This window comes from Chanodichthys erythropterus, chromosome 5 (assembly GCF_024489055.1).
Source record: "Chanodichthys erythropterus isolate Z2021 chromosome 5, ASM2448905v1, whole genome shotgun sequence".
Lineage (NCBI taxonomy): Eukaryota > Metazoa > Chordata > Actinopteri > Cypriniformes > Xenocyprididae > Chanodichthys > Chanodichthys erythropterus.
This window is the reverse complement of record NC_090225.1, coordinates 190,925-205,806: the sequence shown is the minus strand read 5'-3', so window position 1 is coordinate 205,806 and position 14,882 is coordinate 190,925. Positions and strand designations below refer to the sequence as shown.

General features: G+C 42.0%; 1 protein-coding gene across 4 annotated transcripts in view; it reads right to left on the bottom strand.

Moving 5' to 3' along the window:
• Positions 1 to 14,882, bottom strand: part of LOC137020281 (collagen alpha-6(VI) chain-like) — a 45,163-nt gene that overhangs the window by 26,079 nt on the left and 4,202 nt on the right. For all 4 annotated transcript variants that reach the window (XM_067385565.1, XM_067385569.1, XM_067385567.1 and 1 more), the window contains exons 2-10: positions 14,669 to 14,762; positions 13,968 to 14,576; positions 11,481 to 12,053; positions 9,954 to 10,523; positions 9,169 to 9,786; positions 8,487 to 9,059; positions 7,382 to 7,933; positions 6,430 to 7,005; positions 281 to 868 (exon numbers count right to left, since the gene is read on the bottom strand). In XM_067385565.1, the coding sequence (XP_067241666.1) occupies positions 281 to 868; positions 6,430 to 7,005; positions 7,382 to 7,933; positions 8,487 to 9,059; positions 9,169 to 9,786; positions 9,954 to 10,523; positions 11,481 to 12,053; positions 13,968 to 14,576; positions 14,669 to 14,762 (4,753 nt within the window). The remainder of the gene's footprint in view (positions 1 to 280; positions 869 to 6,429; positions 7,006 to 7,381; positions 7,934 to 8,486; positions 9,060 to 9,168; positions 9,787 to 9,953; positions 10,524 to 11,480; positions 12,054 to 13,967; positions 14,577 to 14,668; positions 14,763 to 14,882) is intronic.

The window sequence follows — 14,882 nt, the reverse complement described above, 5'->3', positions numbered from 1 at the left end:
AAAATGTCTTAATTTGTGTTCCGGAGATGAACTAAGGTCATAAAAGGCGTGGAACAACATGAGGGTGATTAATTAATGACAGAATTCAAATTTTTGGGTGAACTAACCCTTGAACTATTGCTCTGATCCAAAACCTATGAAGCTCCCACATAAGGCAGCATTTTAATGGTCATATTTGGAAATAAGCAGCAGCTCATCAAGTTTAGGAACACAGCTTATATGTAGAGTATTTAGAATATATTAATAATTATGAATTATACTGTAAAAACTAACTACTTACCATGTTCAGGAGGTCGTCTTTGGTCTTCACAGAGGAAATTTAACACTTTCCTTATGGTTGTCTTCAGTTCAAGGGTTTCGAAAGTCTCAATAAGGACCCGGTCAGATGATCCAGCTATTTCACGCAGCTCAGTTTTTTTTATTTCATTGCCAACCCCAATAACAGTTATTGTTATTTTCTTGTTTCTGAGATAAGCCAATGCATTCAAGTCTTTTTCATCATTAGCTTCTCCATCTGTGATCAGCAGGAGATTCTGAGCGACTCCTTCATCTATTCTGGATCCATTCTCTTTTGTGAAGTAGTGTCTAATTAATTTCAGGGCTTCCCAAGTATTTGTGCCCTGCTTTCGTTGCTTAGTGTTGTTTATAGCTTGCTCCACTTCTGAAAAACTAGTGTATGTGTTCAGGTAAAATTGATGCAAGAGTTTATCGCTGAACTGGGCGACACCCACTCGCCACTTGTCTTCAGCAATATCCAGTTCTTTCACAATTCCAATCATGGTTTGTTTAAGAATATACCAACTTGGTTCCTTAATAGACTCTGATCCATCAATTAAAAAAACAAGGTCTGATACCTCCTTCTCACAAACTAGAAAGAGAAACAAAAAACATTAAAGACAAACAACAGTGATGGAGTCAAAAACAAAAGCATAGTTGTTGGGGAAGCAACATTGGGCCTGTTTACCCCTGGTCACTTCATGCATTTTCTTTGATCGGATAGCTATCTGATTTATAAAAACAATTTCATTTACACTTGGCCACATAAATATGTCTCCGCAAAACGAATATAAATCTGATCTTCAATTCCCGTGCAATATATGCAGATTTCATGGAGTTCACATCACCGAAAGCAACAGACACGAGCTGCATTTTATTAATCATCAGCTATATATAATCATCAAAGACCGCTATAGGAGAGAGCACGGCAACAGCTATAACATGTTATTTAGCCTATAACATGCTCTCACATGTTTATTTTTTAGTATTTTTGGGAGGAGTTCAATTTACATATGCGGTTTAAACAACCAGATGCAGTTAGACCTGTTCAGTTTTGACTGAATGCATCCCAGACCACCTCCTGAAGTGGTTTGAGCGATAGGATTTATATCTATCTCTAATGCATTTCGGGGGGCATTTAGACCTGGTCTTTTCACGATCGTATAGCTATCTGATCAGAGAAAACGCATGAAGTGACCAGGTGTAAACAGGCCCATTGAAACTTGTAGACTAGCAAGCCAAACTCATTATTTAGGGTTTATTTAAACTTGGTCACTTCAGATCTTGCTACAGATAGCAAAGAAGATGATATGATACACAAGATGCGACTTGAACAATCCACAAGTGAGCAAGCAATTGTGAATGAGACACATAGAAGAAGCAACCATTAAACCCAAACGCTAAGCATCATATGGGAGCATAGACAGAGCTTCAAACTGGATTATTTTGGCACACAACACGGGAAAAGTAGATCAGATTTATATCCATTTTGCAGTGAGAAATGTATGTGACCAAGTATAAACGGACTGATGGATGGAACTGAAATAAATACTTTGATTGTTGCGATCCTATCAGACTTATGATAGCAACCTGATTGTAACAAAGCACTGTTCGCCAGAGGAGAACTGGCCCCCCGACTAAACCTGGTTTCTCCCAAGTTTTTTTTTTTTTTCTCCATTTTAACACCTCTTTGCCACTTGTTTGCCACCTGATGTCACCTGATGGAGTTTGGGTTCCTTATCGTTGTCGCCTTTGGCTTGCTTAGTTGGGGACACTTGACATTTGATATTCAATAGCATTCTTGACATTTATTCAACAGTGCTTTGATCTGCCTGCATTGACACTATTATTTAAGAGCTGCTGTGCAGCCAAATTATGTACCAATTATCAATGTAAAGCTGCTTTGACACAATCTGCATTGTATAAAGTGCTATATAAATAAAGGTGACTTGACTTGGCTTAACTTGATCAATCAAGATGCATGAAGTGAGTATGCAGAAATAGTCAACTTACTCTATTGAAAACGTAGTTACTGAGAAAGTATTTATAAATATTTATAAATATTTATCACTATTTAAGTTTTTTTAAATACAGTTGCATTATTTTCATATCATTTATTCAAAAGCTACATACACACATTTGAACGTCTCGGTTACGACTATAACCTTAGTTCCCTGAAGAGGGAATGAGATGTTGCGTCGAGAAATTGACGCTGTGGGAACGCTACGTGTGATGTCGTCATGAAGCACATGTGAAATCCGTCCAATGGCATGACGACAAGTCAGAGGCGGGTGCCGTCATGACCAGGAAACTATAAAGCATGCTCAAACAGTGCAACGCTAGCTTCAAAGTGTATGAAGTAGTTGCTGACAGGCATGCCGGAAGTATGGCAGGGCGACGCAATGTCTCGTTGCCTCTTCAGGGAACGGAGGCTACAGTCGTAACCGAGACATTCCCTTTCAAGGGAACTCGCATTGCGTCAAAACATTGCAGTCATAATGACCAATGAGCTTGTCAACTCGTTAACACTAGGAAAAGAGGACCCGAGCCCCAGGAGTGGAGCTCAAGTCAAGGTCATAAAACCTCACAAAATAGGACAGGAAGCATTGATCGAGCTTGAGGAGGACCAGCCTGCCGCATCACAAACATCTTGCAAAGATACTCCGGAGAGAAGAGCTTTAGAGGCCACCATACTTCGAGTAGATGGCTTGAACTGCCATAGGGGAAGGTTGTCCGCCCAACTCATAAGCAAGCGATATAGCCTCAACTATCCACTTACTCATCTTCTGCTTGGACACTGGGGCCCCCTAGCTAGGGGACCCAAAACAAATGAACAACTGTTCTGACTTACACCACAGGGCATCTCTGTGAACCTAAGCATCCAATGCCCAAACTAGGCACTGCAGATTATTACATTCCTGGTCTGGATCCCCGAAGGGAGAAGGACAAAAGGCTTGCAGTACAAAAGATCTAGCCACATTGGTGAGGACCTTAGGAATATAACTCGGTCTGGGATGAAGAAAGGCTTTCACCATACCAGGTGCAAATTCCAAGCATGACAGGACAACCGACAGTGCTTGAAGATCTCCTATTCTAGTAATAGCCAGGAGGAACAACATCTTCAAAGTCAGAAACTTGACTGGAACCTCCTCAAAAGGCTCAAAGGGAGCTAGGGAAAGGCCCTGGAGCACCATGGCCAAATCCCATGCTGGTACCCTCATGTGCACTGCAGGCCTCAGCCTCAGGGTGCCACGGAGGAAACGAGTTATAAGGGGATCTCTCCCAAGACACACCACCCCAAAGGTACATAGTAAGCCAGTGGCCGCCACATAAACCTTTAAGGTAGAAGGTGATAACCCTGCAATGAATCATTCCTGCAGAAACTCCAGTACTGCACTAACAGGACAAATGACTGGGTCTAACTGATGACCACTGCACCATGAGGTGAACAGAGTCCACTTCAGGGCATATAATTTCCTCGTGGAGGGAGTTCTAGAGTGAAGGATGGTACCCAGAACCTCAGCTGATTGACCAGAGTCTATGAGCTGGGCCCCCTCAGAGGCCAAGCCCACAGGTTCCATAGTTCTGGGCGGGGGTGAAATATTGACCCTCCTGTCTGGGACAGGAGTTCCCTCCTGATCAATCTCCCACGGAGAACCACCTAGGAGAGATACTAGGTCCGAAAACCACACTCTGCCCAGCCAATGCAGGGCTATCAAGGTGAGCCGGACCTGGTCCTGGCGAACTCTCTCTAAGACTCCTGGGAGCACAGCGATCAGGGGAAATGTGTACAGATGAAGCCTCGACCATGTCTGTACCATAGCATCCAGTCCGAGAGGAGCTGGAAGCGTGAGGGAGAACCAGAGTGGACAGTGAGATGTCTCTCGAGATGCAAACAGATCCACCTGAACCCGGCCGAACACCCTCCATATCTGCTCCACCACCTCGGGGTGGAGGATCCATTCACCGGGCATCAGCCCCTGCCTCGACAGGATGTCTGCTCTTATATTCTGGACCCCTGGGATATAAGCTGCCCTGAGAGACAGCAGTTTCCCCTGGGACCACAGGAGGATCTGGTGCTCCAGTTTGCAGTGTGGAGCGCAAACCCCCCTGGTGATTTATGTAGGCAACCAACAATGTGTTGTCTGACCGGACAAGACCATGGTGGCCCCTGAGGTCTGGGAGGAAATTCTTGAGAGCAAGAAAGCCATCATTTCCATGCAGTTGATGTGCCAGGAGAGGTGGTGTCCCCTCCACAGAGTTTGAGGGGAGCATCTGTCGTTAGCATCTTGCGACAACAATGATCTCCCGGCATGGCCCCTTGGGATAGGAACCAGGGTTTCTTCCACATGGCCAAGGCACATAAGCATTGAACTTGATCATGCGAAAAGGATTTCCCCTCGGGGTAAACCACCTGGTTTTGAGCCTCCACTGCAGGGGTCTCATGTACAGAAGGCAAAAGGTATCATGTTCGACGCTGCTGCCATCAGCCCTAACAGTCTCTGAAACTGTTTTTCAGTGAGTGACTGACCTAGCTTTATCCAGTTTACAGTAGAAAGGATTGATTCAAATGTGAGCAGGAGTGAGACATGCCTGCATCGCAACAGAGTCCCAAACCACGCCTAGAAAAGTGGTCCTCTGAGCTGGAGACAGCACACTATTTTTGGCATTTAACCTTAGCAACCATGAGGAAGTTCTTATCTTTATCTTTTATTGCACTCAAGTTCAATCACAAGTGCCTCTCCATGGCCACCAAGGCTGCCAGAGCACAACCAACAGATCTGGCCGTCTCCTTGGTGCCCGAGAGAGAAACGTCAGCAGCCCGACATAGTTCACCGACCGCGTCTGGGTTAATTCTCTTCAGCATCTCCTAACAAATCCTCCTGGTAGGCTTGCAGCACAACCATAGTGTGGAGACATGCTGCAGGCTAACAAGATGCCTGATAAGCTTTGCCCTCCAAAGCCGAGGTGACTCTGACTGGCTTGGTGGGCAGTGTCGGGGCCTTTAGGGACGATGCTGACTGTGGAGAGAGATAACTTTTCCACTTTAGGCCTCGTCCCATAACCGTGCTGTTTAAGGCCCAATATCAATGCATAGTGCATGGTCTGAGTTCATCGAGCTTGCTTTTTGGACAAACCTGCCTCTCTGTTGGCCACTCGAGATTTAACTTGGCAACAGCACAAGTAATAACCCCCACCAGCTCCTCATATGCAGGAAAGTGGGATGGCGAGTCCTCACTCTCAGCCGCATCGATGCTCTCCACATCCAGCTCCTCAGAACTGGACACGTTGAGCACTGGCGCTTCAATCAGTGCAGAAGGAACCGCAAAGAATGCTTCCAAACACTGAGAGAAAGTGCTGGATCTAGCAGGTGAGGGCTGAGATAAGGGTGGGCCCGTCTCAAACCTCTCTGATAGATCTCTCTATGATCCCCATGATCTAGATCGCCGCTGTGCCTCAGCAGTAGCCGGACCAGAACCAAGGGGAACGCGAATCTGAGCACCCTCCTCAAAGAGCGCCAGGCGGAAGCAGAGTGTCCATAAAGGAAGCATTTCACAATGCTCACAGCCAGCACCCTTGAGTGCTGACAGTGCATGCTCCGCTCCCAAACAAACTACACAAAGACTAAGCTAGTCTAAACTGCTGTTTGTTCACAATAATATATATATAATGCTTGTAGAAAGACAATACAACACCAAATAAGACAAACGAGTCACAGAGAGCGCTACTGAAGATACAGAAGCTAGAGTTGCGCTGTTTGAGCATGCTTTATAGTTTCCTGGTTGTGACATCGTTGGACGGATTTCACATGTGCTTCATGACGACATCATGTGGAGTATTCCCACAGGGTCAATTTCTCGACGTAACGCAAGTTCCCTTAAAAGGGAACTTTGAGTTCATTTGTTCAAAAAACTCTTTTTTTAACAAATGAGCTTAATTAGGTTAAAAGTCAACAGATTCATTAACACTTGATTTAACATAAAAGAATAAAATCCAAATTATAAGTATCTGGAGTGGAAGTTAATGTACATCAATATCAGGGAAGTTTGTTATTAGAAAATCTACGGATTATTAAAAACAACTGAGCTACTGACAAATGTAGTTTAGTTAGTAGCGTTTCCATTTTAGCCAGTTAATAAGAATAAAACTTACTTGGTTTGGTAAGATTGCACAGCTCTTGGGTGATTGTTTTTTGTCGTCCACGCAGATCCTGGTAGGTGCTTGCATAGTGCACTCTTCCTTTCTCTCCCACCATCTCCCTTAGCTGGACCTCATCCGCGTCTTCAGTACCAATAGCAAAAAAGTTGACTTCTGAATTTGCCAGGGATTCAGGCCATGTTTCCAGTCCACTCACATCATTAACCTTGCCATCTGTAATCAGAAACAGCACTTGGGGTACATTCTTCGCCCGTCGTCCACCATGTGTTTCGCCAAAGTAGGAGAGGGTATATTTAAGGGCCTGGGCCGTGTTTCTTCTTCCACCTGAAGGTTTGAGGTTCGAGATAACCCTCAGAACATCAGCCCGATTTTTGTACCGTTTCAGGGTGAACTCAGATTGAGGGCTGTCAGAGTAGGTGATGACTCCAAATCGTACCCGTCTTTCTCCAACCACAGATTTGTTCACCACATGTGTCATTAAGCTTATAAATTCCCGGAAACCATCTTTATTGGAATTACCAGAGGCATCCACAAGGAAGATTATGTCAATCAGTTCAGGTGTCTTGCATTCTGGAAAGATATATGATTATAATGTGAGAAGTCATTTGATAAAGTCACTCTGGCTTTGGTTTTTACTATAATACACATGAAAGCTGACAATCTTTTAGAAGTTGTACACATTAAAAAATGTATTGCTATTGCTATTCAGATTCAGATGGATTTTGGAAATGGAGGGTAAGAAAGTCGTCAATAGTTTCGGACCAATTTCAAGAGGAAGAAAGACAATTTGTTGTAAATGTTTTCACTTTTAAAAGCACACAGTAGATGCCCTCAAAGATAACAGACATTGACTAAAAACCACAAAACTTTTTTCAAGGGACTTAACGTCAACTAAAAGAGGCATAATGTGATCTCTTGTAAAAAATCTCAGATTTTGTTTACTTACCCGTGTTACAGATCTTGAGAAGAACCTCACTGCTTAATTCCTTCAGGGAAGCAACTGCGTCTTCATAGAACACACCTCCATGGGATCCAGCAATGGCAAGAATCTGAGATCTGTTTGCATGTCTCATACCAATGGCATTGATGTTGATGGAATTGTCTCTGAGGACTTTTGCAGGTTGGGCTACATCATCCCTACTATCTCCATCTGTAAGAACTATCAAGAACTTCAAGGCACTGGGGCGTCCTCCTTTAGACTTGTCAAAAGATTGCAATACTTCTGTGAGTGCTTTTCCAGTGTAAGTTTTTCCATTCATCTGTCTGATATTTCTAATTGCCTCTAATAATTTAACTTTATCATCAAATGCATTTAAGGAAAACTCCTCTAATGTGTTTGTTCCATACTGAACAACTCCAACACGCTCCTTCTCTGGTCCAATTGCAAACTTTTCTATCACATTCTCCATTATGCGCGTAATGTTTTTAAAGTCATCAGTGCTAACACTTTCTGATCCATCGATCAGGAAGACAACATCTGCAAAAAGACCTTCACAACCTAAAAAATAAGAAATTTATAAAGTGAACACTCCTTCTGTGAAAAGAACCTTGAAACAACAATCAGACAGCGGCAGCAATTTATTTGCATGCGTTGGTTATATTAACTTACGAATTCGGACACACTTTATATTAAGTGGCCTTAACTACTATGTACTTACATTTAAATTAATCATTTGATACAATGCACTTATTGTGTACATACATGTTTTTACACTGTACTTATATTTTAAAAACATCTGCATGTAATTACAAATGTAATTCATTTCTGTAATTACATTTATAATTACACTGTTGACCCATCCCTTAACCCTTACCCCTACCCTTAAACCTACCCATACCACCAAAGCTTTCCCTAACCTTACCCGTATCCCACCTCAATAGCAGCAAAAGTGTTTTGCAATTCAATATGAACCCAATAAGTAAATTGTACTTATTTTTTGATGTAAGTACATAGTAGTTAAGGCCACTTAATGTAAAGTGGGACCCCGAATTCAATAAGAAACTGTGCAAATCAAGTAATGTAAACATATGTCATAAATTGAATGTCTCACCTTCAAAGGAACATATTTCTGTAAGGATGTCTTTCTTAATATCCTTGAGAAAATCATAGTTTTTGACATAAAATGTCCTTTGTGGGCTGCCAGATATTAATTCCAGCTCGGGCACAGATGCGGTTTTCACACCAATAGCATAAATGGTGACATTCTGTTCTGTTCTCAGTTCTTCAGCAGGAACTTCTACTGGCTCTTCTGTATTCCTTGATTCTCCATCTGTGATTACAATCAGCAGCTCACGAACCTTTTCCCCACGTGTTTGTACAGCTTCTTTGAATAGCGGTATCATTTCTCTTAACCCCAGATCAGTCCTGGTGCCCCCTCCATTCATAACAAGACCCTTCACTGCCTTTTCAACACCAGCTTTTGTGCTATAGTCGTGTAATCGGAAAACTGTGGTTGCACGGCTTGCAAATTTCACCACCCCAATGCGCACATGATCATTTCCAATCTCGAACACATCAAGCCATTCAATAATGAATTTCTTCATATCTTCAAAGTCTGCATAGTCTATACTTCCTGATTCATCCACAAGGAAGTATATGTCAGCTTTGACTGTTTGCTTGCAACCTACAAAGAAGTGAAAGAGTAATCTATCATGAAATAGGAATTGTAAAACGCATTTTAACAGGGTGAAAATTGTGCTAGTAGTAAATAAAAAATAAAAGATAGTGCAAACCTTCTAATACTGCGTTGAGTGAGAATTTAGGTATGATGGCATCTGTGATTTCATTACAAAGTGTTTTGGTTAAAATCTTCGCAAGTGAATTTAGTTGATCAAAGCGTTCCACATTTAGCACAAACTTCTTGGGTGGGTAGGATGCGATCTCTCTCAAGTCATCCTCTTTTGCATCTTTGATACCAAGCGCAAATACAGTGACGCCTGATCGCCGCAAATCTGCCGCAGCGCTGGCCGCGTCATCTGTGGACTTTCCATCAGTGATAACAACAGCAACCTGCTGAACATGCTCATCTCTTCTGCTGCCTCTTGCTTTGGTGAACACATGCTCTTTGGCATACCGGAGAGCAGCTCCAGTGTTTGTTTTACCACGACCATATGCCATGCGACTGATATAGCGCAGGATGTCAGCCTTATTATCGAAGGTGTCCAAGTACACATCAGCTCGAGGGAAGTCGCTATAGAGGATCACAGCTACCTTTATTTTTCCCTCACCCACGTCGAGACTGCCGATGGTGTTCTCGAGAAAGTCGCGCACAAGTTGGAAGTTTTTGGATCTGATACTGCTGGACTGATCAACAATAAAAGCAATATCTGCCACCACATCAAACTTGCACTCTGTCAAAAAGACATAAGAACTTTACAAAACCAGGCATTTTTGGATAACGTAATACATTATATTTTTTTCAAATTCAATCATAATTAAAACTTTATCCAAGTGGAAAAAAGTTCAATAACACTTTATGAATTTTATTGAAAGAGTAGAAGATTATGCAAGCACTCACCCTCTGTGACGGAAGCATCTTCCCATGTGTCAATGGCAGACTTAAGTTTCTGTTGCACTTGTAGAACATTACCTACTAACTTGTAGTTGTGCTGTGGACTAGAGATGTCCTTCATCTCAAACGGATCAGCTTTGTTTAAGCCAACAGCAAAAACTGTCACTGCATCTTCTTTGATTGTTCGGGATGCTTGGACGACACCATCAGCAGATTCTCCAGCAGAGATAACTAACAGGAACTGCTTAAACCCTTCAGAGACACGGCTTCCAGCAGTGCTGTTTAAGAAATTTGTGTGAGCATATTCAATTGCATGGCCAATTCTACGCTCCCCTGTAGGCCTCAGCTGCAGGTTGCGAATAAATGACACCATCTCATTCTTGTTCTTGTCAGTATTAAGCAGGAATTCCTCTTGGACATTTTCACTAAACTGAGCCAGGCTGACACGATTAGCATTCTTCCCCACTTCCAACTGGTTGATCAGTCTATAGAGGAAATTCCTTATTGTTTGCTGCTCTTGTTTAGATGCTGAACTATCAACCAGTATGAAGAGATCAGCATATTTTTTCACAAAAGCTGAAGAGAATGGAAACAAATAAACTGTTTCAATCCAAACAATAAATCAACTGTACATCATTAGGGTTCAGACAACAGTAGATTATAGTTAACAGTATGATGGGACTCAAAGCTTATACATTTAAAGGGTTATTTCACCCAAATGGGTTATACTCACCCTCATGTCGTTCCAAACCTTTAAGACCTTCGTTCATCTTCAGAACGCAAATTAAGATATTTTTGATAAAATCCAATGGCTCAGTAAGGCCTCTATTGCCAGCAAGATAATTAACACTTTCAATGGCCAAAAAGCTACTAAAGACATATTTAAAACATTTCATGTGACTACAGTGGTTCAACCATCATTTTATGAAACAACGAGAATACTTTTTGTGCACCAAAAAAAAAAAAAAAGGCTTTTTAGCTACATCTAATGATGGGCGATTTCAAAATGAGTGTTTCGAAATTCATGTGACTCATGTGACTTTGGCAGTTTAATACACAATCTGAATCACTGATTCAAAACAAAAGATTTGTAAAGCTTCATTAAGCAGTGTTTTGAAATCGGCCATCACTAGATATTGTTGAAAAGTTTTTTTTTTTGTTTTGTTTTTTTTTTATTGAAAAATCTTTTTTTTTGGTGCACAAAAAGTATTCTCGTCACTTTACAATATTAAGGTTGAACCACTGTAGTCACATGAACTGTTTCAAATGTCTTTAGTACCTTTCTGGGCATTACCAAGTCATCAGATTTTATCAAAAATATCTTAATTTGTGTTCTGAAGATGAACAAAGGACTTAGGGGTATGGCACGACATGAGAGTGAGTAATAAATGACAGAATTTTCATTTTTGGATAAACTAACCCTTTAAGGAAAGTTTTTTTTTTTTTTTTTTTTGCATTCATTTTAAGAATTTTTATATTCAATAGTCCCACAGTACAGACACAATGGGAAAGCATACCAATTAAAAATGTTACCTTGTGACTGGACCTCCACAGTAAAGCACACTTTGTTGCGTAGACTCACTTTTAGGCCTTGCAGTTCTTGATAACTGTCAATACTGAATAAGAACTCTTCATGTGGGACATTAGCAATGGTGCGCAGCTTTTCCATGTTGCCCATTCCCACCCTGATGACAAAGATGGCAACTCCCATATTTCGTAGTCTTTGGGCAGGTTCCTCTACAGCATCCTGTGATTCCCCATCTGTGATGACTATAGCAATGCCAGGGACATTCTTTCTGGCCAGGCTAAAGTAATTCTCACGGATGAAAGTCAGGGCCTGACCGGTGTTGGTGCCTCCTCTACGGTAGATGAGTTCATCCAACTTTTGTTGCAGGTCTTTTTTATCTAAATAGTCACCAAGTAGGAACTCTTGGTATGGTCTGTCACTGAACTGGGCAAGTCCCACTCTCACCTTGTCAGGTCTAAGGTTAAATTGTTCCACAAAAACATGGAGGAACTTCCTCACTTCTTCAAAATCACTGTCTCCAATGCTACCAGACGAGTCCACAAGGAGCACAATGTCTGCCTGTGCAGTCTCGTTGCAGCCTAGAGCAAAGGGAAGAGTTTTAGTTAGAACTTTGATCTGATTTTAATTCATGTGTTTGTTCAAACAGAATAAAAATGTAATTTTATCCATGACGGCTTTGACAGCTTTCAAGCTACATGCATCAAAATCAGCAGTCCTTCAGGCTGTTCTGACTTATGGCTTATTTTTTCTAAATGATCAGACTTCGACATATGACATTATCAAAAATCCTCCAAAACCCTTAATTACATTGACATTCAAACTACAAACTCCCTATATACACCCCTCACATTTTTGTAAATATTTTATTATATCTTTTCATGTGACAACACTGAAGAAAGCCTTGCCTTGCCTTACAATGTAAAGTAGTGAGTGTACAGCTTGTACAACAGTGTAAATTTGCTGTCCCCTCAACACACAGCCATTAATGTCTAAACCGCTGGCCACAAAAGTGAGTACACCCCTAAGTGAAAATGTACAAATTGTAGCAAGTTTCAATATTTTGTGTGGCCACTAGGGATGGGCATTTTCCCAAAATATTGTATTCGAATATTTGGGCTCATAAAAAAACGAATATTCAACTATTTGTGCACACCCCTAGTGTCCACCATTATTTTCCAGCACTGCCTTAACCCTCTTGGGCATGGAGTTCACCATTGGAGTCCTCTTCCACTCCTCCATGAAGACATGATGGAGCTGGTGGATGTTAGAGACCTTTTGCTCCTCCACCTTCCCTTTGAGGATGCCCCACAGATGCTCAATAGGGTTTAGGTACCGTCAGCTTCTTTAGCAAGGCAGTGGTCATCTTGGAGGTGTGTTAGGGGTCGTTATCATGTTGGAATACTGCCCTGCGGCCCAGTCTCCGAAGGGAGGGGATCATGCTCTGCTCATTCATGGTTCCCTCAATGAACTGTAGCTCCCCAGTGCCGGCAGCACTCATGCAGCCCCAGGCCATGACACTCCCAACACCATGCTTGACTGTAGGCAAGACACAGTTGTCTTTGTACTCCTCACCTGGTTGCCACCACACATGCTTGACACCATCTGAACCAAATAAGTTTATCTTGGTCTCATCAGACCACAGGACATGGTTCCAGTAATCCATGCCCTTAGTCTTCTTGTCTTCAGCAAACTGTTTGCGGGCTTTCTTGTGCATCATCTTTAGAAGAGGCTTCCTTCTGGGACGACAGCCATGCAGACCAATTTGAACCTGTCCTGTTAAACCTCTGTATGGTCTTGGCCACCGTGCTGCAGCTCAGTTTCAGGGTCTTGGCAATCTTCTTACAGCCTACGCCATCTTTATGTAGAGCAACAATTCTTTTTTTCAGATCCTCAGAGGGTTCTTTGCCATGCGGTGCCATGTTGAATTTCCAGTGACCAGTATGAGAGATGAGAGCGATAACACCAAATTTAACACACCTGCTCCCCATTCACACCTGAGACCTTGTAACACTAACGAGTCACATGACACCGGGGAGAGAAAATGGCTAATTGGGCCCAATTTGTACATTTTCACATAGGGGTGTACTCACTTTTGTGGCCAGCGGTTTAGACATGAATGGCTGTGTGTTGAGTTATTTTGAGGGGACAGCAAATTTACACTGTTATACAAGCTGTACACTCACTACTATACATTGTAGCAAAGTGTCATTTCTTCAGTGTTGTCACATGAAAAGATATAATAAAATATCTACAGAAATGTGAGGGGTGTACTCACTTCTGTGAGATACTGTAACTTTAGTGCTTAGGACAAGCTAACCCTCAAACTGTTTTAAACTCTCAATCAAGGCTTTTTGAAGCTCGCATTCAAAGTCTAAAAAAATACTTTGAATAAATATCAATAAAGAGCTCAAGGAGTTTGTTATCTCAGAGATTTCCAGTAAAGCTGTGACTCAAGAGTTTTTGATTGGAAGTTTTTCAATGTAATGTGTTACCTTTTGACATCAGGATGACTTCTTTGTGTTTTTTCTCTACAGTGTTACACAGCTCCTGGATTACACTCTGAGAGATTCCCTGCAGAGCTGCAAAGTCTGATACGCTGTAGACGTGCTGATCATATGGCTCATTTGCGATCTGTCTTAGTAACGTTTCATTCGCATCTTTGATCCCTATGGCAAATATTTTTATTCCCCTGTCCCTCAGCTCCTGAGCATGTGACTCAACCTCATCTTGAGAATCACCATCTGTGATAACAACGGCAATCTGAGGAACATTCTGCTGTGCTCGACTTCCGGCCTTTTCAACAAAATGCTGTTCCAGCATGAACTCCAAACCCAGGCCGGTATATGTCCCGCCGGTTTTATAATGCAGATTTTGGATGTAGTTGAGAATTTCCTCTTTTTTCTGATAAGTGTTGAGTGAAAACTCAGTATGCGGTGTGTCACTGTACTGAACCAGACCGATCCTGATCCTGTCACGAGCAATTTCAAAGTTCTGTACGAGAAAAGAGAGGAAGCCACGGATTTGTTGGAAGTTTTCCAGCCCAATACTGGCAGAGCCGTCCACCAGGAATACAATGTCAGCCACAGTCTCCTGTGTACAGACTGAGAGAAAGAAAACAAACTTTTCATTTGAGCAACAATCAGACAAAACTGAATATAATCATCTAGAATTATCTAGTAAATCCTGCCCCTACCACGTTTTTGGCCATTGCTGACAAGAAAACATAATGAAAGAACAAGGAAGCCAAGTAATCTCCACTCCTTCTCCATGCTTGAGTTCCTTGTTCCCTGAAAAAAGCAACCAATGAGGTTAAAGTTTCTGCAACACTTGCATTACCGTACAGAATTGTAAATATAATATGATGTTAGCTTTAAGAAAGCATGAACAGATCTATGAGGGTAGTAGAG